This window comes from Leptodactylus fuscus, chromosome 4, assembly GCF_031893055.1.
Source record: "Leptodactylus fuscus isolate aLepFus1 chromosome 4, aLepFus1.hap2, whole genome shotgun sequence".
Classification (NCBI taxonomy): Eukaryota; Metazoa; Chordata; class Amphibia; order Anura; family Leptodactylidae; genus Leptodactylus; species Leptodactylus fuscus.
In genome coordinates, this window is record NC_134268.1 from 1,130,271 (window position 1) to 1,155,856 (window position 25,586).

Consider the following 25,586-nt stretch of genomic DNA (forward strand, 5'->3'; position numbering starts at 1 on the left):
GTCCCTAAATTACAAGATAGCTTTTGGCAAACGTGTTTAAGTCCACAGTGCATACATACATGAAGCCCCAGGACATAGGTGAGGTCATAACTAAAGACTAACCCAAAGACAGAGGTCATAAAAAGTATAAAATAAAAAGAAACCAGAAGATGAGATACAGGTGGAAGACATCTGAGGAGGAGAGGCCGGGGGTGAGCGCAAGAGACTTACAGCTGGAGCTTCACGACATCTCTGGAAGACAAGAATGAAGGGCACACAGTAGGGATGAGGAAGGTCGATGAGGAGGAGGAGTAGGACAGGTCTCTGCGCAGGAAGGGGTCGGCTCTGTTCGTACAAGAGGAGTAGCAGGAGGTAGGTCATCATGGATGACAATAGGCAGCAAGAGGAGGCAAGGTCTTGAGGCTTCAGTTATTGGGGTGCATGTCCATGTATTAAATCTTGGGGTGGAGTGTGTGACTATGGTGCATTCCTGGCTGCTGGCGGTCACTGCTCTGCATTGGCATCTGTTAGCGCGAGGGCATAGAGAGGGGCAATAGTGTTCTTGTAGTCATCTCTCAATATACAAATCATATCCTAAGAACCTGGAGAAGAGTCACCTGTGTAAATTCATGACATTTTTTTTCTGCTTTTTTTTTTGGTTAAAATTTCAGGCACTGCTGCTTTGAAGTACAATTAGAAAGAGGCTGAAAGTGAATATAATTCTAGATATTTATAAAATAATAAAAGTCCATTAAAGCTTCACCACATGCAGAGCAGGAAGAAGGATTCAAGTTCATGGATGTCGGGTGCATATTGCTTTATCTATACAAGGCCAGGGATGGGGGACGCTAACGTGTCCAACCCTCTTCTGGATTCCTGGCTGCAGCGTAGATGTAACTTTAACAGTGCGCTCGCCAATTCTGCGGTGTCCAAAGGTGCATGTTGAGGGCCGTTTGCGTATCGTCGGCCATAGCTGGAGGAGGTGTAGGAGGAAGACGAGAAATTCATTGTGAAACTGGAGTTGCCGGTAGCGTCAAAGCTGCCTCTCCTTGAACCTGATCTGGAGCCTGTTCGAGAACCTGATCGAGAACCTGAGGCTGAACCAGAACCACTGACATTGTAGGGACTGTAGTAACCTTTACTGGACTGTGATGAGGCTTCGAGAAGTCTGAGACCAGTCCCATCTTCTACCATGCTTTTGTCCATGGCTTCTTTGTAGGAAATCTTCAGTTTGGTTTTTGGACAGGTAAGATATTTGGAGTAAGTGTTGACATCTCGTAATTTCTGAGCTGTGCGTGAGTCTATTGTTCCCTTACGGAGGGCCTCTTCTAGATTGACGCGTCCGGGAACTTCAGGTTCAATAAGGCCACCTGTGAGATACTGGACTTCTAAGAAACGCTGTCCAGCTTCATAATACAACCACCCTTTCTTTAGTGCTTGGGCTGCGGACATTTTTGTTTTTGTTCTTGGGTCCTCAAAGCCATTGTATGCTTTCTGGGCCAGATTAATTCTGTCCACCATTATTTTGTCCACTAGTCCTTTGTTAACGGCATCGGCGACTGAGAACTTTTCTCCAGTAATGGGGTCAATGATGCCTCCAGTACACGCCTGAGCTTCCAATAATCTCTGACCAGTGATGTTGTCTACAAGGTTACGGTGCATGGCTTCAGTGACCGAGACCTTCTCTAACGTGTCCGTGTCGACTATACCAGCAATAGGGCCAGTCTCTTCGGAGGGATCACTCCAAGATGACAGCTGATCCCGTCTAGCAGGGCTGGCAGTATAAGAGGAGGAAGAGCCCACGGAAGAGGATCTTGAACGAAATCCACTCATGTTACCAGAAAGCATGTCGGCAAACTCTGTAATGGATAAGGTACCGGAACGATACTGATCAAGAGAAGATTGGTCAATGAGACCTTTGGAAATGGCATCATCAATATCATACTGTCGTCCTGAGCGCCTGTCTGTGATGATTGATTTGACTACTCCATCGGATGAGGAGATGGTGACTTCTTCCCATTCGCACTCCTGTTCGGAGAGCTCGATGTAGGTCTGCTGGTCAATAAGTCCTTTGCGATAAGCTTCATACACAGACATTTCTTTTCCAGTTTCTGGATCTACGATGACCACTCTTCTCTTACGGACTGAGGACTTGGATGAAGTCTTTCTTTCCCGCTTCTTTTCTTTCAAAGGTAAGAGACAAAGTCCGGTATCAGGATCAGTAATGCATCTCTCCATTAACTGAAGGTAGGTTAGATTCTCTTCTGTGTTGGGATCAAAGAATCCTTTGGTATCATCACTGGGATCTGTGAGGATCTCATTCATCTCTTCATCAAAAAGACCTCTCTTGTAAGCGGTCTCTACTGGCAAGCGATGGCTTTCTTCTGGATCAATAATACCGCCGGTGGCAATCTGAGCTTCCAGTAGACGAATGCCATGGTCTTTTAGGATCAGACCTTTCTTCATGGCTTGGAAGAGAGAGATGAGCTTTCCTGAGTATGGATCTTTGTAGCCCGTCACCGCTCTCTCTGCTGACAACAGCTTATCCTTGAATTCTGGCCCCACAATGCCCATCCTCACTGCATCCTCGACAGCCAATTTCAGGCACTTGATGGGATCGATGACATAGCCTGTGGCTGCTTGGGCTTCAAGCAACTCAAATGCTGTGCCCGGCCTAATCATGCCTTTTTTCATGGCTTGGTAGATGGAGTACCTCTCCTTTGTAGCTTCTACATAGACGCCAGCAATACAACTTGTGCCTTCCAAGAACTTTTGTAGGTTTCTTGAGACTTCCTCAATTGACGTTAAACCCTCTTGTAGCTGCTGAGCAGTCACTGCATCCATGACGTTAGATCTGATCAGTTCTTCCATGGAAATTTCTTTCCTTAAACCCTTGAATGTCAATCTTCTCTTGTCTGCCAGTGGCAAGATGAGGAGATTGCTCCTTTCGTCCCTTCGACACCTCTTCAAAAGCTGAGAATAGCTAAGCTTCTCATCTGTAGAAGGGTCCACATAACTGCGGACTTCACTTGGCTCTGACAACATATCGAATGTCTCTTTGTTGAGATAGCCACGTGTATAGGCACTTTCATTTGGAATGTGGAATCCAAAGCGTGGGTCGATGACACCGCCTGTAGCTATCTGGGCATCGAGTAATCTCAAAGCTTGATCAGATGGGATCAAATCCTTCTTCATGGCTTGGAAAATGGAAATCATCTGCTCGGTGTAAGGATCTCTGTATCCAGTTACAGCTCTTTCTGCAGAAAGAAGCCTGTCGTGGATTTCAGGCCCCACTACTCCTTTTCTTACGGCCTCATCCACTGTCAACAATTCATTCTTCACTGGATCGATAATAAAACCAGTGGCCGCCTGGGCGTCCAACAGCAAATAAGCCACATCATTAGTAATGAGACCCTTTTTCATAGCCTGATATACACTGATTGGTTCTTTAGAGGTTGGCATCTGTAGACCAGCAACACACCCTGTTCCATACAAATATCTCCAGACTGCCTCTATTTGGATAATGTCTTTGATATTCTTGGTTCCTTGCTTAAGCATGTTGTACATTTCCAAGGTTATAAGTTTAGACTCGTACATGTCTTCAGCCGTGATACGTCGGCGGACAAAGTCATAAGAATGCAACTCTTGCTCCCGAATAATTTCAGTTTTCTCAATGATCTCAATAATGATGATGATCATGCGCTCCTTGGTCAGTCTGCCAGCTTGGAACTCTGTCATCAACCTATCTCTTTCTTCTTGAGGAAGGAGGTCCGAATGCATGAGCTCCCAAATGGTCATTGAAGATCCTGCCATGCTTCCAGCTGGAATGTCCACTGTCGTCTCTTCAAATACCTTCTTGGTCTCGGCTTCGCTATACACTTTAGTAGTTTCAGCTGCTACAGGTTTCTCAACTTTCTTCAGGAGTAGTAGAGTCAGACCTGTCTCTGGATCCTTAATGCATCTCTCTTTCAGTTGTAAGTAAGTCAAATTCTCGTGAGTATTGGGGTCGAAGAATCCTTTGGTGTCATCAGTGGGATCGGACAGGATCTTGTTCATGGCTTCATCAAAGTAACCTCGTTTGTAGGCCACCTCCACTGGGACTCTATGACTATGAACAGGGTCAATGATTCCTCCAGTGGCGATCTGAGCTTCCAGGATGCGTATTCCGTGATCTCTGAGAATTAAGCCTTTTTGCATAGCTTCAAAGACGGAGACTGTGTTTCCGGAGTAGGGGTCTTTGTACCCTGTAACAGCTTTCTCAGCAGACAGAAGCTTTTCGTGCAACTCTGGTCCGACAACTCCCGCTTTCACGGCCTCGTTCACATAGAATTTCTGGTTCTTCACTGGATCGATAATAAAACCAGTAGCGGCTTGTGCTTCAAGGAGAACCAGAGCGGTTCCTGGCCTCAGCAAGTTCCTCTTCATAGCTTGGTAGATGTTCATTTTCATTTTGTTCTCTTCAATATAGACTCCAGCGATGCAGTCGCTGCCTTGGAGGTATCTCTTGACAGAGTCTGTTTCTGCGATTTCCTTGACTGACTTTTTGCCTTCTTTTAGCTGCTCAAACTGTGTTTTATCAATTATATTGGCCTCCAGAAGTTCATTCGCAGGAACCGGAGCCCTGAGGCCGGTGAAGGTGAGACGTTGCTGTCGTTTGGTCTCGGTTTCCTCTACAATGGTGATCATGATTTTGATTATCTTCTCGATGGTGACTTTCCCAGTCTTATACTGACGGAGGAGCTCCCTTCTTTGCTCTTCTGTGAAATATTCGGAATGGATCAACTCCCACAGAGTAATTGTTCTTCCTTTGAAGCTACCGACAGGGACTTCTACTGTTGCTTTGTCAAAGGCTTCTTTGGCTTGAGAGTCGGTGTATACCTCTTCCAGTTGGGACTGTATGGCCTGTTCAGACAGGGGTAGTAACGTAAAACCAGTTTTTTTGTCCAGCTTGCACTTTTTCTGCAGCTGTGCATAGGAGAGGTTCTCTTGACTATTTGGATCGTAAAAGCCTGTGTTTTCATCCACTGGCTCAGACAGGATTTTAGTTGTTTCTTCATCTAGGTGACCTCTCTTGTAAGCAATCTCAAGTGGCAGTCGATGGCTATTTACTGGATCTATTATGCCACCTGTTGCCAACTGTGCATCTAAGAGTCGAATTCCACTGTCCTTTGGTATAAGCCCCTTCTTCAGGGCCTGGAAGAGAGACAGCGTCTGCCCGGTGTAGGGATCCTTGTAGCCAGTGACAGCTTTTTCTGCAGACAGCAACTTTTCATGGTATTCGGGGCCAACAAGTCCGGCCTTTACAGCCTCGTCTACTGGGAGTAGTTCACTAGTAACAGGGTTGATGATGAATCCGGTACCTGCTTGAGCCTCGAGCAGATTAAGAGCTGTGGCTGGCTTCAGGAGGTTCTTCCTTATGGCATCATAGAAGCTTAACTTGTCACCAGATTTCTCCACCCTAACACCAGCTATGGCCGTGCTTCCAGTCAAATATCTTTTCACGGCATCCAACTCAGAAGCCTCTTTTACAGACTTTTTGCCTTGATGGAGCTGGTTGAAAAGGTCGTTATCTATGATCTTGCTGTCTACCAGTTCGGCCGCCGGGACGGGGTTTCTCAGACCATCGAAGCACATCTGCTTTTTCTTCTCATTTTCTTCTACAACAGTAATTACGATCTTGATAATTTTCTCCACAGTGATTTTGCCGGTTTTGTATTGCCGTAACAATTCCCGCCTCTGCTCTTCCGTGAAATATTCAGAGTTAATAATTTCCCAGATGGTGACACTTTTTCCCTGGAATTTGCCAAATGGAACGGAAACCGTGGCTTTCTTGAACACGTCTTTGGCTTCAGAATCTGTGTAGACCAGTTCTCCTTTCCCAGCTTTGTCAGTCAGTGGCAAAAGACACAATTTTGTCTCTGGGTCAATCACACATCTGTCCATAAGCTGCAAATAGGTGAGATTTTCTTGTGTGTTTGGGTCAAAAAAGCCTTTGGTGTCGTCCGTGGGGTCAGATAACACCTTGTTCATTTCTTCATCAAAGTAGCCTCGTTTATAGGCAGCGTCCAGAGGCAGACGGTGACTATTGACTGGATCTACAATGCCTCCTGTGGCAATCTGGGCTTCCAGCAGCCTTATTCCGTGGTCTTTCACGATCAAGTCCTTTTTCATAGCTTGGAAGAGTGAAATCTTTTCTCCGGTATATGGATCCTTGTAACCAGTGATGGCCCTCTCAGCAGATAGCATTTTGTTGTGGATTTCAGGGCCGATTACGTTTTCTTTCACTGCCTCGCTGACCGTCAGTTTCTTGTTCCTGACAGGGTCAATGATGTAGCCGGAGGCAGCCTGTGCTTCCAATAAGATGAGTGCCGTGCCTGGGGTGACCAGTTTCTTCTTCATGGCATTGTAGATGCTGATCTTTTCATTGCTAGGTTTGAGTAGTAGTCCGGCAATGCTGCTCTTCCCTTGGAGATATTTTCGGATGTCTTCGCGGTGAGAGATGTCATCTACGGTCACTTGTCTATTGGTCAGTTTGTCTAGCATGTCTTTGGTAAGTATACCTGCCTCATACAGCTTGTTGGCAGATACTTTCTGTCTCAAACCATCAAATGCATTTTCTTGTTCACCATTTTCAACGGACCCGTCCACCGAATCTCTTCCATTTGACACACCTCTGGTCTGGGTTATGACGGTTTCTTTGTGAATTATGATCTCCTTTGTTTTCTCCAAGGCAATCCTATGTTCTTGCTCAAGCTGTTCTAGTCTTTCCCTTAGTTTTCGGTTTTCTTCCTCTAGAAGTTTTTCTTGTTCAAGTCTCTTCTTATCCAGCTGTTGCAGCTCTTCGTGTTTCTGCCGCACCTTGTCCTCTGCATCCATCTGTCTCTTGACGGCATCATCCATGCTGATCTGAAGAAGTCTCTTCTCCTCCTCCAACTGCTGCAGCTGACGCTCCTTCTCTGCTTTCAGGTTTTGGGCTTTGTTAACCTCTTGATCGAAAAGTTTCTCTAGTTTGGCCTTCTCTTCTTCAATGTATTTTTCTTTCTGGATCAATATCTGCTTTTCGGACAGGAATGTGGACTGGAGGGTCTGGGTTTCTTGACGTAGCTGCTCCCGTTGAGCTTTCTCCATCTGTAAATAAGCAGATCAGTTTGATTAAGAACAGGACATCAAACAATAGAAAGTTCACTCACAAGTGTTTGTTACATCCCAAGGCCCCTTACAAGTTGCATATAGTTCAGATTCAGCACTACCATCATAAGGTAAGCATTTTGCAGCGCTGATGATTGCTGTTAGGTTCCCTCATTACTATTATGGAGTTCACTTATTTTACAACATGCAAGCATACATGAGATTTAGGGGAGCAACATATAAACCTATGTAAGAAACAGGGTCTTAGTTGTTTTAAGGGAACCTCATTGTGCAGTCGCATATGCTTGGGCTCTAGATGGTCCAGGATGCTTTTATTGCAGCTGACCATAACAAGATCCATTGACAACCTGTTCCTTTGCTTCCCCCAGACTAGCATTGAGCAGGACAACTGCTTATCTTCCTGCAATATTAACAGCACAAGCCCCTCCACTGGTGCAGAACATGCATGGCAATGGGAAGCGATTGGCCGAGTGATAGTTTACAGCCGCCATTCTGGGTACCGCAGCTGTAAGAACAATGACTATGTACTGCACATGGAATAAGAATGAAAACAGTCAAATAAAAATCAGATGGAGGGCGCCACTCAATGCACAATGAGAAAATAACATGATGCTAGTAATAGAAATAATCAGGTACCTCTTCCGAGTTCCTCTGCAGCAGTTCTGCCTCCTTCTTCAGCTTCGCTTTCTCCTTTTCTAGATCAGCAATGGCTTTGCGCAGATCTTCTGCCTCCTTATCACTCTGCTGTCTCTGTATTTCCAGGGTATGCACCACGGTCATCTTCTCTTTGGTTGACAGTTCTGTTTGGTGTAACCTCGCACTGATTTCTTCAGCCTGTTTCCTAAACTTTTTGGCATCTTCTTCAGCTTTGGTTTGGGCTCTGCTCATTTCGACCACTTGTAACTTAAGGCGTTCAGCTTCGGCACTGATGTCGAGTTGTCTGCGTCGTTCAGCCTCCAGAGTCTTTTGGAAGCCCTCGGTCTCCTGGGCGAGTTGCTGTTGCATCTGTTCCTTGTCTTCTTGGAGTTTTTTAGCTTGCTCCATGGCCAGTTCCTTCTGTTTCTGCAGCATCTCGGCTTCTGCTTTCAGTCGGGTGGCTTCTTGAACGGCTTGCATTTTCTCCTTCAGCATCTTTTCAGCTAAGGCTCGCTGTTCATTCAGGTTGTCCTCTGCAATCTTTCTTAAACGTGCAGCCTCCTGGGCCTCGATGCTCAGACGGGCAGCCTCCTCTGCTACTTGTTTCATCTTCTCGGCCTCCTCAGCCAGGAATTTCTGAGTGTTGTCTTTGTCTTTAGTGATGAGCATCTTGTTTTCCTGCTCAATACGAATCTTCAGTTTCACCAGCTCTTCCATCTGTATTTTAACTTTGAACAGCTCATCTTCCACCAATTTCTTCTGCCTCAGGGACTCGGTCACTTCTTCTTTCAGACGTCCCAGCTCATCATCTAGAATGGTTTTCTGATGGTCGGTTTCCTCCAGTTGCAGTTTTACTTTAGTCAGTTCATTTTCTACCTGTTCCTTTTGTCTGAGAGTTTTTTCGGCAAATTTCTTATGTTTCTCCATTTCAGCATCTGCCGCCTGTTTCAGTTTGAGAGCTGCCTGCTCTGCTTGGGCTCTTTTAGCAGCTTCTAGTTCTGCTTCTTTGCGAATCTTTTCTGCATCTTCCTGGGCCTTGGCCTTAGCCTGGGCTTCATCCTCCGCCTTCTGCTTCAGACGGTCCGCTTCCTCGGCTTGTTGACGTGAGAGTGCGGCTTCATGTTCGGCCTTAATCTTTGCTCGCTCGGCTTCCTCAGCTGCTCGTTTGGCCTTTTCGGCTTCTTCTTTTAGCTTATCGAGGATGCTCTGCTCCTGGATTCTAGTTTGCATCAACTCCTGCTCTTTTTGTTGCACCACAGCCTTATACGCCTTTTCTTCTGCTGCAATTTTGTTCCTGGCGGCTTCTTGTGCAAGCTCAATCTGCCTTTCAGCTTCTTTTTCAGCAAGCTCCTTCTGCTTTCTGGCTTCTTCAGCTTTGGTCTTCAATCTCTCAACTTCTTCTAGAGCTAATTTCCTCTGCCTTGCCGCCTCCTGTTCTGCAGCAATGATCTTTTTGACCTTCTCTTCAGCTTCTTTGCGTCTTGTCTCCTCCTCAAGAGCCATTTTTCTTTGCATTTCTGCTTCTTGCTCTGCCTTTTCCTTGCTTTTTTGTGTTTCATCTGCAATGTTTTTCAGTTTCTGCAGTTCTAGCTCTAGGTCAGATTTTCCAACAGAAGCCTTCTCAAAGTTTATTTTCAGAATTCGTATCTCTTCTTCAATAACTCTCCTCTGCTTCAGGGTCTCATCCACAATGTTCTTTTGTCTCTCCAGTTCATTGTCAGAAGATTTTTTAAGTAACTGGATTTTCTCTTCGATGTCTTGCTTGTGCTGAGCAGCTTGCTCCTCCAGCAGTTTACGTTGATAAGCCTCATCTTCGGCTAATCTTCTGAGGCGTTCGTTCTCAGCTTCCTTCTCCTTCAAGGCAATCTCAGCCTCTGTCTTTAACCGTGTAGCCTCATTGATGGCAGCCAACTTTTCTTTCAGGATCCTTTCTGCTTCTGCTCTCTGTCGTGTGGCTTCTTCTTCAGCTAGTTGTCTTTGTTTCTTGGCCTCTTCGGACAGTGCGCGCAACCTGGCAGCTTCTTCTGCAAGTTCCCTCAACTTGTTTGCTTCTTCTTCCAACATTTGTTTAGACTTTTCAGTTGCAGAGCGAGACTCTTCTTCTGCTTTGGACTTGGCCTTCAAAAGGATTTCCATCTCGGCACGAACCTTGGCAAGTTCTTCCTCAAGCCCCCTTCTTCTCTGGATTGCTTCACTGACTTCATTCTTGAGGCGGAAGAGATCTTCCTCCAGGACAATGCGTTGCTGTTCCCCACTGTCCACCTCTGCCTTCAGTCGGATCAGCTCTTGTTCTGCAGATAGTTTGTGGGAAGCCGTATCTTCAGCCAACTTTCTCTGTTTTTCTAGTTCTTCCTCTGCCAGCTCCTTCTGGCGCAGAGCAGCCTCCTCAGCTTTACCTCTCTTGCGGGCCTCTCTCTCAGCATCTTCCTTCTGTTTCTCAGCTTCTTCTTGTGCGAGGGTTTTCTTATGAGCTATTTCTTCTGCCTGAAGCCTTAGTCTCAGAGCTTCGTTGGCTTTTTGCCTCCATTTTTCTAACTCCCGTTCAGCTTCCTCCCTAGCATTTTCGGCCTCTAGCTGTTGCTTCTTGAGACGTTCAGCCTCCTCTTGCAGGTGGGTAACTGTGATATGTTCTTGTTGCAGGGACATTTCCAGCTGGGTGGTCTTCTCTAGGAATGACATGCGTTTGCTCTGTAACTCAGCGTCAGCGCTCTGTTGGGCCATATCATGAGCTTGTTTGATCTGTCGTTCTTTCTCGAGCTCAGCTTGTTTCATCCTCCTCTCGGCCTCCTCAGCTTGAAGCCTTAGTTTCTCCAGGTCCTCTAGAGCCCTTTGCTTCTCTCTGGCTGCATCTTTCTCTGCCTGAATCTTGCGCTGTAGCTCATCTTCGGCCTCCTTCTTCTTCTGGGCCTCATCCTTCACCTGTTTTCGCAAACGTTCAGCCTCTTCCTGTGCAAGTTTCTTCTGCCTCTCTGCCTCCTCTGCTCTGGCTCTCAAGGCCTTCAGCTCATCTTCAGCGCTGGTCTTTTGCTTCTGGCTAGTTTCCAGTTGCAGTCGGATGATGCGGATTTCCTCCTCTACTTTCTTGCGGTTGTACTCGGCCTCTTCAATCAGTTTCACCTTGGCCTTGATTTCATATTCGGAGTTCTGCTTCATCTGCTGAAGCTCCTGCTGAATGTTCTTCTTCTGCTGCTCGGCATCGACAGCGACCACCTCCCTTTTGGTGACCTCTTCTTGCATGTTCAGTCGCAGCTCTAAGGCCTCTTTTTCTGCCAGGGCTTTGGCCTGAGCATGGGCCTCAGCGAGCTGCCTCTGTTTTTCTAGCTGGGCTTCTACCTCTGCCAGCTTCTTCCTCTCTTCTTCTTTCAGCTTCTCTGCCGCTCTCTGAAGGAGGGTTGGGTGGGAACAGAGGGAGGACGGGTGAGGGCAGGTAGAGAGGGGTGGAGAGGGACAATGGAGACAAAAAAAGAAAAAGAAAAAAGAAAAATAAAACAGATGGAAAAAAATAATCATATGCTCTATGGTAAAAACCAAACGTAACTAAGAACAATGACCGAACACAAAGGGATGAGAGGATGTATGCGGGGTGGCACATGTACCCGACACTGCAGCTAAAAAAATATAAAGGTAAAGTAAAAGGCTTTCCCCAAGTCACAGTCTCCAGACTCACTGCACACGGGGCTGTCACCACTGGAACTCACAGCACTGAGACAGAAGGAAGAACGAAGGCCTTCAAGGGGCACCAGACATTGTATACGGGTCATATGAAGGAGGATACATGTACTAGGGACTAGACTAGGGCACTGTGCAGATATACGGGTCACCTGAATATAATATATGTATTGTATAAGGCACTAGAGAGGGTCAATGTGTTATATACAGGTCACATGAATATATGTATTGTATAAGGCACTAGAGAGGGTCAGTGTGTTATATACTAGTCACATAAATATATGTATTGTATAAGGCACTAGAGAGGGTCAGTGTGTTATATACATGTCACCTGAATATATGTATTGTATAAGGCACTAGAGAGGGTCAATGTGTTATATACAGGTCACCTGAATATAAATATATGTATGTACTGTATAAGGCACTAGAGCAGGTCAGTGTGTTATATACAGGTCACATGAATATATGTATTGTATAAGGCACTAGAGCGGGTCAGTGTATTACATACAGGTCACCTGAATATATAAATATATGTATTGTATAAGGCACTGGAGCGGGTCAGTGTATTATATACTAGTCACATGAATATAGGTATTGTATAAGGCACTAGAGCGGGTCAGTGTATTATATACTAGTGTCATGAATATAGGTATTGTATAAGGCACTAGAGCGGGTCAGTGTATTATATACTAGTCACATGAATATATGTATTGTATAAGGCACTAGAGCGGGTCAGTGTATTATATACTAGTGTCATGAATATAAATATATGTATTGTATAAGGCACTAGAGCGGGTCAGTGTGTTATATACTAGTCACATGAATATAGGTATTGTATAAGGCACTAGTGCGGGTCAGTGTGTTATATACTAGTCACATGAATATAGGTATTGTATAAGGCACTAGAGCGGGTCAGTGTGTTATATACTAGTCACATGAATATAGGTATTGTATAAGGCACTAGAGCGGGTCAGTGTATTATATACTAGTGTCATGAATATAAATATATGTATTGTATAAGGCACTGGAGCGGGTCAGTGTATTATATACTAGTCACATGAATATAGGTATTGTATAAGGCACTAGAGCGGGTCAGTGTATTATATACTAGTCACATGAATATAGGTATTGTATAAGGCACTAGAGCGGGTCAGTGTATTATATACTAGTGTCATGAATATAAATATATGTATTGTATAAGGCACTAGAGCGGGTCAGTGTGTTATATACTAGTCACATGAATATAGGTATTGTATAAGGCACTAGAGCGGGTCAGTGTGTTATATACTAGTCACATGAATATAGGTATTGTATAAGGCACTAGAGCGGGTCAGTGTGTTATATACTAGTCACATGAATATAGGTATTGTATAAGGCACTAGAGCGGGTCAGTGTGTTGTACACCGGATATCAGGATGGCTTCCTTGTAGCGTCAATGCCTCTGCCAGCACAGGGGCTTCTGAATGGTCCGGAGACCATTATACATTATACAAGCTATGGTGTCTACAGTGAAATGCTCTACGCCCAGACCAGGTCCATATACAAAGAAGTAATATACAGTGCTATCCACAACGGACAGCACATGATGGCAGTTATATTATCCATGTTGGGTGCAGTCTTTTTTCAGCAGTTCTTCATCAGGGAGTTGCAGATGTTGGTGCAGTCACATGATCTTTACATCATGCTGAGCCTGCCGCTATCTTATCCAAGATACTAATGAGCAGACCTATAATTAGAGTGGGGTACAGTAAAGCACCCGGTGTGGGTATAACGTCAGGCTCATACCTCCTCTTCCTCCAGGCGGCGCAGTGTCTCAGTGATGAATTTGATATACTGGCTGGTCAGGGTGGTGAGTTCACTGTACTTGGTCCGGAGATCGACATACTACAAGAAAGCAGAGAGACCATCAGGATCCACAGACTGTGCCAAGCAAGATGGCGGCACTCACGAGAAGGTGCCCTAGTGCCCTCACCTCCTGGATGATGTTGTCAGATGTAGACTGCACTTTGGGCTTCTTGATAGGAGAGGCCACTGGTTCCAACTGAGCTTTGTATGTCACTAGGTGGAGCTCAAAGTCCTAGAACATAAGAATGGAAGCATTTACCAACGACATGTTCACAGTATGTACATTACTTATCCTGTATTATACTCCAGAGCTGCGCTCACTATTCTGCTGGTACAGTCACTGTGTACATACATTACATTACTTATCCTGTATTATACTCCAGAGCTGCGCTCACTATTCTGCTGGTACAGTCACTGTGTACATACATTACTTATCCTGTATTATACTCCAGAGCTGCGCTCACTATTCTGCTGGTACAGTCACTGTGTACATACATTACATTACTTATCCTGTATTATACTCCAGAGCTGCGCTCACTATTCTGCTGATACAGTCACTGTGTACATACATTACATTACTTATCCTGTATTATACTCCAGAGCTGCGCTCACTATTCTGCTGGTACAGTCACTGTGTACATACATTACATTACTTATCCTGTATTATACTCCAGAGCTGCGCTCACTATTCTGCTGGTACAGTCACTGTGTACATACATTACATTACTTATCCTGTATTATACTCCAGAGCTGCGCTCACTATTCTGCTGGTACAGTCACTGTGTACATACATTACATTACTTATCCTGTATTATACTCCAGAGCTGCGCTCACTATTCTGCTGGTACAGTCACTGTGTACATACATTACATTACTTATCCTGTATTATACTCCAGAGCTGCGCTCACTATTCTGCTGGTACAGTCACTGTGTACATACATTACATTACTTATCCTGTATTATACTCCAGAGCTGCGCTCACTATTCTGCTGGTCACTGTGTACATACATTACATTACTTATTCTGTATTATACTCCAGAGCGGCGCTCACTATTCTGCTGGTACAGTCACTGTGTACATACATTACATTACTTATCCTGTATTATACTCCAGAGCTGCGCTCACTATTCTGCTAGTACAGTCACTGTGTACATACATTACATTACTTATCCTGTATTATACTCCAGAGCTGCGCTCACTATTCTGCTAGTACAGTCACTGTGTACATACATTACATTACTTATCCTGTATTATACTCCAGAGCTGCGCTCACTATTCTGCTGGTGCAGTCACTGTGTACATACATTACATTACTTATCCTGTATTATACTCCAGAGGTGCGCTCACTATTCTGCTGGTACAGTCACTGTGTACATACATTACATTACTTATCCTGTATTATACTCCAGAGCTGCGCTCACTATTCTGCTGGTACAGTCACTGTGTACATACATTACATTACTTATCCTGTATTATACTCCAGAGCTGTGCTCACTATTCTGCTGGTACAGTCACTGTGTACATACATTACATTACTTATCCTGTATTATACTCCAGAGCTGCGCTCACTATTCTGCTGGTACAGTCACTGTGTACATACATTACATTACTTATCCTGTATTATACTCCAGAGCTGCGCTCACTATTCTGCTGGTACAGTCACTGTGTACATACATTACATTACTTATCCTGTATTATACTCCAGAGCTGCGCTCACTATTCTGCTGGTGCAGTCCCTGTGTACATACATTACATTACTTATCCTGTATTATACTCCAGAGCTGCGCTCACTATTCTGCTGGTACAGTCACTGTGTACATACATTACATTACTTATCCTGTATTATACTCCAGAGCTGCGCTCACTATTCTGCTGGTGCAGTCACTGTGTACATACATTACATTACTTATCCTGTATTATACCCCAGAGCTGCGCTCACTATTCTGCCGGTACAGTCACTGTGTACATACATTACATTACTTATCCTGTATTATACTCCAGAGCTGCACTCACTATTCTGCTGGTGCAGTCACTGTGTACATACATTACATTACTTATCCTGTATTATACTCCAGAGCTGCGCTCACTATTCTGCTGGTACAGTCACTGTGTACATACATTACATTACTTATCCTGTATTATACTCCAGAGCTGCACTCACTATTCTGCTGGTGCAGTCACTGTGTACATACATTACATTACTTATCCTGTATTATACTCCAGAGCTGCGCTCACTATTCTGCTGGTACAGTCACTGTGTACATACATTACATTACTTATCCTGTATTATACTCCAGAGCTGCGCTCACTATTCTGCTGGTACAGTCACTGTGTACATACATTACTTATCCTGTATTATACTCCAGAGCTGCACTCACTATTCTGCTGGTGCAGTCACTGTGTACATACATTACATTACTTATCCTGTATTATACTCCAGAGCTGCGCTCACTATTCTGCTGGTACAGTCACTGTGTACATACATTACATTACTTATCCTGTATTATACTCCAGAGCTGCGCTCACTATTCTGCTGGTGCAGTCACTGTGTACATACATTACATTACTTATCCTGTATTATTCTCCAGAGCTGCGCTCACTATTCTGCTGGTGCAGTCACTGTGTACATACATTACATTACTTATCCTGTATTATACTCCAGAGCTGCGCTCACTATTCTGCTGGTGCAGTCACTGTGTACATACATTACATTACTTATCCTGTATTATACTCCAGAGCTACGCTCACTATTCTGCTGGTGCAGTCACTGTGTACATATATTACATTACTTATCCTGTATTATACTCCAGAGCTGCGCTCACTATTCTGCTGGTGCAGTCACTGTGTGCATACATTACTTATCCTGTATTATACTCCAGAGCTGCACTCACTATTCTGCTGGTACAGTCACTGTGTACATACATTACATTACTTATCCTGTATTATTCTCCAGAGCTGCGCTCACTATTCTGCTGGTGCAGTCACTGTGTACATACATTACATTACTTATCCTGTATTATTCTCCAGAGCTGCGCTCACTAGTCACTATATAATCATGTTGCATTGGTTGGGTGCCTTGGCGTATCGGTCTCTTACCTTGATGGCATCTATATACTGTTTGGCATACTTCTGGCACTCATCCACCTTCACCCGGTTCTTCTCGCTTTCTTCCAGCAGTTTCTGTGGACACAGGATGACAAGTGTGTCACTGCTGCCCCCTCTGGACATAGTAGATTCATGGTAAGGTGACCTCACTCTCGTCTTGTATACTGATCTACACTTGGCCTCCTATATACTTAGACCATTACAGTGCAGGCAGATGAGGGCTGACAAATACTCCCATTCAGTGTTCGCCTGCTGGGTGGAGTGGTCCTTCCCATCTACTATAGTCATACAGCAGTGAATGAGACCCCTCCCTCACAGACCAGACTTCAGAGCCCACTTACCCTTTCCGCCAGTAGTTGCTCCTTGACGGTTTTGCTGTCAGTGATGGGCACAGACTGAATCTTTTCCTGGCGCTGCTTGGCATCCTGGATCCATCGGATGAGCCACTCATAGCTCTCCCGGTAGTAGCCGAGCTGTTTCCCAAGCTGCTCCAGTTCTCGCTGCCGCAGGTCTATCTGTAGGACGATGGCCCCCCAGCGCTCCAGCAGCTGCTGCACCTTCTCTCTGTATTTGTCCAAGTCCACGTCCCGCTCACTGTGTGCTCGCAACATCTTCTCACTCACCTCACGAGCCTTGCCGAGGTCACTCTCCAGACCACTGAAGAGAGGCTGGTGACCTTCCACCTGTCCACGTATCCTCTGCAAGAATAATATCACAGGAGGACACAAGTGAGAGCAATGCTGAGCCCTGCACCCAAAACTGCACCCTCACACCCCAATACTGAGCCCTGCACCCAACACTGCACCCTCACACCCCAATACTGAGCCCTACACCCAATACTGCACCCTCACACCCAACACTGCACCCTCACACCCCGATACTGAGCACTACACCGAACACTGCACCCTCACACCCCAATACTGAGCACTACACCCAACACTGCACCCTCACACCCCGATACTGAGCCCTACACCCAACACTGCACCCTCACACCCCAATACTGAGCACTACACCCAACACTGCACCCTCACACCCCAATACTGAGCCCTACACCCAATACTGCACCCTCACACCCCGATACTGAGCCCTACACCCAACACTGCACCCTCACACCCCAATACTGAGCCCTACACCCAACACTGCACCCTCACACCCCAATGCTGAGCCCTGCACCCAACACTGCACCCTCACACCCCGATACTGAGCACTACACCGAACACTGCACCCTCACACCCCAATACTGAGCCCTACACCCAATACTGCACCCTCACACCAGAAATACTGAGCCCTACACCCAACACTGCACCCTCACACCCCAATGCTGAGCCCTGCACCCAACACTGCACCCTCACACCCCGATACTGAGCCCTACACCCAACACTGCACCCTCACACCCCAATACTGAGCACTACACCGAACACTGCACCCTCACACCCCAATACTGAGCCCTACACCCAATACTGCACCCTCACACCAGAAATACTGAGCCCTACACCCAACACTGCACCCTCACACCCCAATGCTGAGCCCTGCACCCAACACTGCACCCTCACACCCCGATACTGAGCCCTACACCCAACACTGCACCCTCACACCCCAATACTGAGCACTACACCCAACACTGCACCCTCACACCCTGATACTGAGCACTACACCCAACACTGCACCCTCACACCCCAATTCTGAGCACTACACCCAACATTGCACCCTCACACCCCAATACTGAGCACTACACCCAACACTGCACCCTCACACCCCAATACTGAGCACTACACCCAACACTGCACCCTCACACCCCAATACTGAGCCCTACACCCAACACTGCACCCTCACACCCCAATACTGAGCACTACACCCAACACTGCACCCTCACACCCTGATACTGATCTCTACACCCAACAATGCACCCTCACACCCTGATACTGATCTCTACACCCAACAATGCACGCTCACACCCCAATGCTGAGCCCTGCACCCAACACTGCACCCTCACACCCCGATACTGAGCACTACACCGAACACTGCACCCTCACACCCCAATACGGAGCACTACACCCAACACTGCACCCTCACACCCCGATACTGAGCCCTACACCCAACACTGCACCCTCACACCCCAATACTGAGCACTACACCCAACACTGCACCCTCACACCCCAATACTGAGCACTACACCCAACACTGCACCCTCACAGCCCAATACTGAGCACTACACCCAACACTGCACCCTCACACCCCAATACTGAGCCCTACACCCAACACTGCACCCTCACACCCCGATACTGAGCACTACACCCAACACTGCACCCTCACACCCTGATACTGAGCCCTACACCCAACACTGCACCCTCACACCCTGATACTGAGCCCTACACCCAACACTGCACCCTCACACCCCAATACTGAGCACTACACCCAACACTGCACCCTCACACCCCGATACTGAGCCCTACACCCAACACTGCACCCTCACACCCCGATACTGAGCACTACACCCAACACTGCACCCTCACACCCTGATACTGAGCCCTACACCCAACACTGCACCCTCACACCCTGATACTGAGCCCTACACCCAACACTGCACCCTCACACCCCAATACTGAGCACTACACCCAACACTGCACCCTCACACCCCAATACTGAGCACTACACCCAACACTGCACCCTCACACCCCAATACTGAGCCCTACACCCAACACTGCACCCTCACACCCCGATACTGAGCCCTACACCCAACACTGCACCCTCACACCCTGATACTGAGCACTACACCCAACAATGCACCCTCACACCCCAATACTGAGCCCTACACCCAACACTGCACCCTCACACCCCAATACTGAGCACTACACCCAACACTGCACCCTCACACCCCAATACGGAGCACTACACCCAACACTGCACCCTCACACCCCAATGCTGAGCCCTGCACCCAACACTGCACCCTCACACCCCGATACTGAGCACTACACCCAACACTGCACCCTCACACTCTGATACTGATCTCTACACCCAACAATGCACCCTCACACCCCAATACTGAGCACTACACCCAACACTGCACCCTCACACCCCAATACTGAGCACTACACCCAACACTGCACCCTCACACCCCAATACTGAGCACTACACCCAACATTGCACCCTCACACTCTAATACTCTACACTCATTACATCCAACAATGCTCTGCTTCCTGCTGAAATACTCTGCGGCGCTCTAGAAGATTCTTGTACCTTCAGGTCAGTCTTGCTGTTCTCCAGCTCCTTCAGGTCAGCAGGCACGGTGTGAACGTCCTTCAGCTGATCTTCATAGGTCTTCACCACTTCCTCAGCTCCGTGTGTGTTTCGTATCACCAGGTTTATTGTCTTTAGTCTGGAAAATGTTACTATGGTCAGATCCCGCACCAGAGGTTGTGTCTGAGCCGATGCATCAGTAAGCGGGACACAGGGCACTTACTTGTCCAGGTAGATGGAGGAAAGGCTGTAGACTTGGTCCATCTTCTGCAGGGTTGTGTCATGTTCAGATCTCAGGATGGGTGCGGACGCCCCCAGGTCAGGCTGGGCCAGGATTTTCCGGGTCTTCTCGCTCACCTTGTCCAAGTTCTTCTGAATGGTTTCCAGTTCAAAGTGAATTTGCTGAGAAAAGAAGGGGTCAGGTTAAGACCAAAAATAAGGAGAAATTCGCACTCCCTGTGGAGCTCCCAATAAGAGAGGTGGCCATACAACTCCGCTGTGGACTATACACTCGGCTGGAGGAGAGCTATTACTAATCCCTGCACTCTCTATGGTGAGAGCAGTCACATTACTAATCTCTGCACTCTCTATGGTGAGAGCGGTCACATTACTAATCCCTGCACTCTCTATGGTGAGAGCAGTCACATTACTAATCCCTGCGCTCTCTATGGTGAGAGCAGTCACATTACTAATCCCTGCGCTCTCTATGGTAAGAGCAGTCACATTACTAATCCCTGCGCTCTCTATGGTAAGAGCAGTCACATTACTAATCTCTGCACTCTCTATGGTGAGAGCGGTCACATTACTAATCCCTGCACTCTCTCCGGTAAGAGCAGTCACATTACTAATCCCTGCGCTCTCTATGGTAAGAGCAGTCCCATTACTAATCTCTGCGCTCGCTACGGTAAGAGCAGTCACATTACTAATCCCTGCGCTCTCTACGGTGAGAGCAGTCACATTACTAATCTCTGCACTCTCTCCGGTAAGAGCAGTCACATTACTAATCCCTGCACTCTCTATGGTGAGAGCAGTCACATTACTAATCCCTGCACTCTCTATGGTAAGAGCAGTCACATTACTAATCCCTGCATTCTCTATGGTGAGAGCAGTCACATTACTAATCCCTGCACTCTCTATGGTAAGAGCAGTCACATTACTAATCCCTGCATTCTCTATGGTGAGAGCAGTCACATTACTAATCCCTGCACTCTCTATGGTAAGAGCAGTCACATTACTAATCTCTGCGCTCTCTATGGTAAGAGCAGTCACATTACTAATCCCTGCATTCTCTATGATGAGAGCAGTCACATTACTAATCCCTGCACTCTCTATGGTAAGAGAAGTCACATTACTAATCTCTGCGCTCTCTACGGTAAGAGCAGTCACATTACTAATCCCTGCGCTCTCTACGGTAAGAGCAGCCACATTACTAATCTCTGCGCTCTCTACGGTAAGTGCAGTCACATTACTAATCTCTGCGCTCTCTACGGTAAGAGCAGTCACATTACTAATCCCTGCATTCTCTATGGTGAGAGCAGTCACATTACTAATCCCTGCACTCTCTATGGTAAGAGCAGTCACATTACTAATCTCTGCGCTCTCTATGGTAAGAGCAGTCACATTACTAATCCCTGCATTCTCTATGGTGAGAGCAGTCACATTACTAATCCCTGCACTCTCTATGGTAAGAGCAGTCACATTACTAATCTCTGCGCTCTCTACGGTAAGAGCAGTCACATTACTAATCCCTGCATTCTCTATGGTGAGAGCAGTCACATTACTAATCCCTGCACTCTCTATGGTAAGAGCAGTCACATTACTAATCTCTGCGCTCTCTATGGTAAGAGCAGTCACATTACTAATCCCTGCATTCTCTATGGTGAGAGCAGTCACATTACTAATCCCTGCACTCTCTATGGTAAGAGCAGTCACATTACTAATCTCTGCGCTCTCTACGGTAAGAGCAGTCACATTACTAATCCCTGCATTCTCTATGGTGAGAGCAGTCACATTACTAATCCCTGCACTCTCTATGGTAAGAGCAGTCACATTACTAATCCCTGCACTCTCTATGGTAAGAGCAGTCACATTACTAATCCCTGCGCTCTCTACGGTGAGAGCAGTCACATTACTAATCCCTGCACTCTCTATGGTAAGAGCAGTCACATTACTAATCCCTGCACTCTCTATGGTAAGAGCAGTCACATTACTAATCCCTACACTCTCTACGGTGAGAGCAGTCACATTACTAATCCCTGCACTCTCTACGGTAAGAGCAGTCACATTACTAATCCCTGCATTCTCTACGGTGAGAGCGGTCACATTACTAATCCCTGCACTCTCTATGGTGAGAGCGGTCACATTACTAATCTCTGCGCTCTCTACGGTAAGAGCAGTCACATTACTAATCCCTGCGCTCTCTACGGTGAGAGCAGTCACATTACTAATCCCTGCACTCTCTATGGTAAGAGCAGTCACATTACTAATCCCTGCACTCTCTATGGTAAGAGCAGTCACATTACTAATCTCTGCGCTCTCTATGGTAAGAGCAGTCACATTACTAATCCCTGCATTCTCTATGGTGAGAGCAGTCACATTACTAATCCCTGCACTCTCTATGGTAAGAGCAGTCACATTACTAATCTCTGCGCTCTCTACGGTAAGAGCAGTCACATTACTAATCCCTGCATTCTCTATGGTGAGAGCAGTCACATTACTAATCCCTACACTCTCTACGGTGAGAGCAGTCACATTACTAATCCCTGCACTCTCTACGGTAAGAGCAGTCACATTACTAATCCCTGCACTCTCTACGGTAAGAGCAGCCACATTACTAATCTCTGCGCTCTCTACGGTAAGTGCAGTCACATTACTAATCTCTGCGCTCTCTACGGTAAGAGCAGTCACATTACTAATCCCTGCACTCTCTATGGTAAGAGCAGTCACATTACTAATCCCTGCACTCTCTATGGTAAGAGCAGTCACATTACTAATCCCTGCACTCTCTATGGTAAGAGCAGTCACATTACTAATCCCTACACTCTCTACGGTGAGAGCAGTCACATTACTAATCCCTGCACTCTCTACGGTAAGAGCAGTCACAATACTAATCCCTGCATTCTCTACGGTGAGAGCAGTCACATTACTAATCCCTGCACTCTCTACGGTAAGAGCAGTCACATTACTAATCCCTGCGCTCTCTACGGTAAGAGCAGTCACATTACTAATCCCTGCACTCTCTACGGTAAGAGCAGTCACATTACTAATCCCTGCGCTCTCTACGGTAAGAGCAGTCACATTACTAATCCCTGCGCTCTCTACGGTAAGAGCAGTCACATTACTAATCCCTGCGCTCTCTACGGTAAGAGCAGTCACATTACTAATCTCTGCGCTCTCTACGGTAAGAGCAGTCACATTACTAATCCCTGCATTCTCTATGGTGAGAGCAGTCACATTACTAATCCCTGCACTCTCTATGGTAAGAGCAGTCACATTACTAATCCCTGCGCTCTCTATGGTAAGAGCAGTCACATTACTAATCCCTGCATTCTCTATGGTGAGAGCAGTCACATTACTAATCCCTGCACTCTCTATGGTAAGAGCAGTCACATTACTAATCTCTGCGCTCTCTACGGTAAGAGCAGTCACATTACTAATCCCTGCACTCTCTACGGTGAGAGCAGTCACATTGCTAATCCCTGCGCTCTCTATGGTAAGAGCAGTCACATTACTAATCTCTGCGCTCTCTATGGTGAGAGCAGTCTCATTACTAATCCCTGCGCTCTCTATGGTGAGAGCAGTCACATTACTAATCCCTGCACTCTCTATGGTGAGAGCAGTCACATTACTAATCCCTGCACTCTCTACGGTGAGAGCAGTCTCATTACTAATCCCTGCGCTCTCTACGGTGAGAGCAGTCACATTGCTAATCCCTGCGCTCTCTATGGTAAGAGCAGTCACATTACTAATCTCTGCGCTCTCTATGGTAAGAGCAGTCACATTACTAATCCCTGCATTCTCTATGGTGAGAGCAGTCTCATTACTAATCCCTGCGCTCTCTACGGTGAGAGCAGTCACATTGCTAATCCCTGCACTCTCTATGGTGAGAGCAGTCACATTACTAATCCCTGCACTCTCTATGGTGAGAGCAGTCACATTACTAATCCCTGCACTCTCTATGGTGAGAGCAGTCTCATTACTAATCCCTGCGCTCTCTATGGTGAGAGCAGTCACATTGCTAATCCCTGCGCTCTCTATGGTAAGAGCAGTCACATTACTAATCCCTGCACTCTCTATGGTGAGAGCAGTCTCATTACTAATCCCTGCACTCTCTATGGTGAGAGCGGTCACATTACTAATCCCTGCACTCTCTATGGTAAGAGCAGTCACATTACTAATCCCTGCACTCTCTATGGTAAGAGCAGTCACATTACTAATCCCTGCACTCTCTATGGTGAGAGCGGTCACATTACTAATCCCTGCACTCTCTATGGTGAGAGCAGTCTCATTACTAATCCCTGCACTCTCTATGGTGAGACCTACCTGCTGGTCTCCAATCCTCTGAGAACATTCTTTGATGGGGTCTTTGTCCAGGGGGCTGCGGATCTTACTGACAGTTCGGGCCTCGCAGCCTTCTAGTTGCAGTTGGATGTTCTTCAGCTGGGAGATGTAGTTCTTACAGGCGCTTTCATCCTGTTCCCCTGAGACGACAATGTACAGTATGAGAATTACTGAAATTCCTGCCCCCTATGTTGTCAATCTTGTGGCTCCATCCCCAGTTACCTCGCTCCAGGCTGCGCAGCAGAGTCTCGTACTTCTGGTTGCAGGCGTTGTACTCTCTCTCAATGTTCATGCGGTCGTCTGGGTGGAAATTCTGGGAGTCCTGGCTATCCCTCAGGAAGTCCTGGTAATGGATCTCCAGGTTTCGGAGGATCAGTTTGTACTCCTCTGTGGTCATGCTGCGGAACTGCACAGAACAGACCTAGTCAGCAAGTACAATGGAGGGTCGCTCACATGGGGAGAAAATGGTGCAAGGATTTGAGATTGATGTGTGCCAAGCACAACCCAAACTATAAGAATTACTAAAATGTTTCCCCCTCAATGACCCCTTTACAGTGTCAAGGCTTTCCTAGCCTGACCTACAGACAAGTGGAGTGGAGATCATTGCAGTGGACATATGTCCGTACGTGGCTGCATCAGACTGACCGTGACGAGGTTCCAGGACTGAATGAGCTGAATGTCGCGCAGCAGGTACTGGTAGGACAGGAGGCTCTTCAGGTCGATGTGCATGCGCTGCCACAGGGTGAGCAGGTTCTGGTGGCTGCTCTCCAGTCTGTCAGAGGACACAACACAATGAGCGCACGCACAAACACAGACATATACACACCAAGGAACGTTCCTGTATAAAGAGAAGAAATGCAGCATCACCTGCCAACAGCGTCCAGGGCTTCTTTGTTGGGTGGAGGGACAATGAAGCAGACAGACGGCACCGTGGCATCACTCCCCGCAGCGTTTATCACTTTCCACTTGTACGGCTGAGAGTTGTTGACTAACAGACACTCATCTCCCTTATGTATAGTGATCTGTGATGAAACCATAGACTTCTATAGGATAGATATCAGGACATAAACATGCTATACATATACCATCACCCACATGTGACTGTCCGGGCCGCCATTATGATGTAAATTGGTTCAGCATTCTGCTCTGGTTTATTTCTTAGGTCTGATATACAGTTGTAATTCTCCTATCATATTATCACGCTGCTGCCTGCAGTCACCACCAGGGGGAGATGTTTGCAGTAAGTTGTGCACCCCCTAGTGGAGGCTGCAGGTAGAAAGTCATCAGGTAACTGCTGGGGTTTGGAGAACAGAGGAAGGAAAGCAGCTAACCTCATGGAAGATAAATAGCGATTGTAATAGCGAGTCGCCGCCACCCTCTGCAGAGCTGCGCCGCCGCTTGTCACG

At 46.6% G+C, this 25,586-nt stretch overlaps 1 protein-coding gene across 20 annotated transcripts in view; it reads right to left on the reverse strand.

The window, feature by feature from the left end:
* PLEC (plectin) overlaps window positions 1-25,586 on the reverse strand; it is a 180,924-nt gene that overhangs the window by 2,176 nt on the left and 153,162 nt on the right. For all 20 annotated transcript variants that reach the window (XM_075269962.1, XM_075269959.1, XM_075269960.1 and 17 more), the window contains 12 exons: window positions 25,048-25,202; window positions 24,826-24,952; window positions 24,403-24,586; window positions 24,163-24,320; window positions 19,844-20,022; window positions 19,621-19,759; window positions 16,725-17,081; window positions 16,375-16,458; window positions 13,406-13,510; window positions 13,219-13,317; window positions 7,765-11,145; window positions 211-7,107 (listed from right to left, as the gene is read on the reverse strand). In XM_075269962.1, the coding sequence (XP_075126063.1) occupies window positions 802-7,107; window positions 7,765-11,145; window positions 13,219-13,317; window positions 13,406-13,510; window positions 16,375-16,458; window positions 16,725-17,081; window positions 19,621-19,759; window positions 19,844-20,022; window positions 24,163-24,320; window positions 24,403-24,586; window positions 24,826-24,952; window positions 25,048-25,202 (11,274 nt within the window). In that variant the 3' untranslated portion in view covers window positions 211-801. The remainder of the gene's footprint in view (window positions 1-210; window positions 7,108-7,764; window positions 11,146-13,218; window positions 13,318-13,405; window positions 13,511-16,374; window positions 16,459-16,724; window positions 17,082-19,620; window positions 19,760-19,843; window positions 20,023-24,162; window positions 24,321-24,402; window positions 24,587-24,825; window positions 24,953-25,047; window positions 25,203-25,586) is intronic.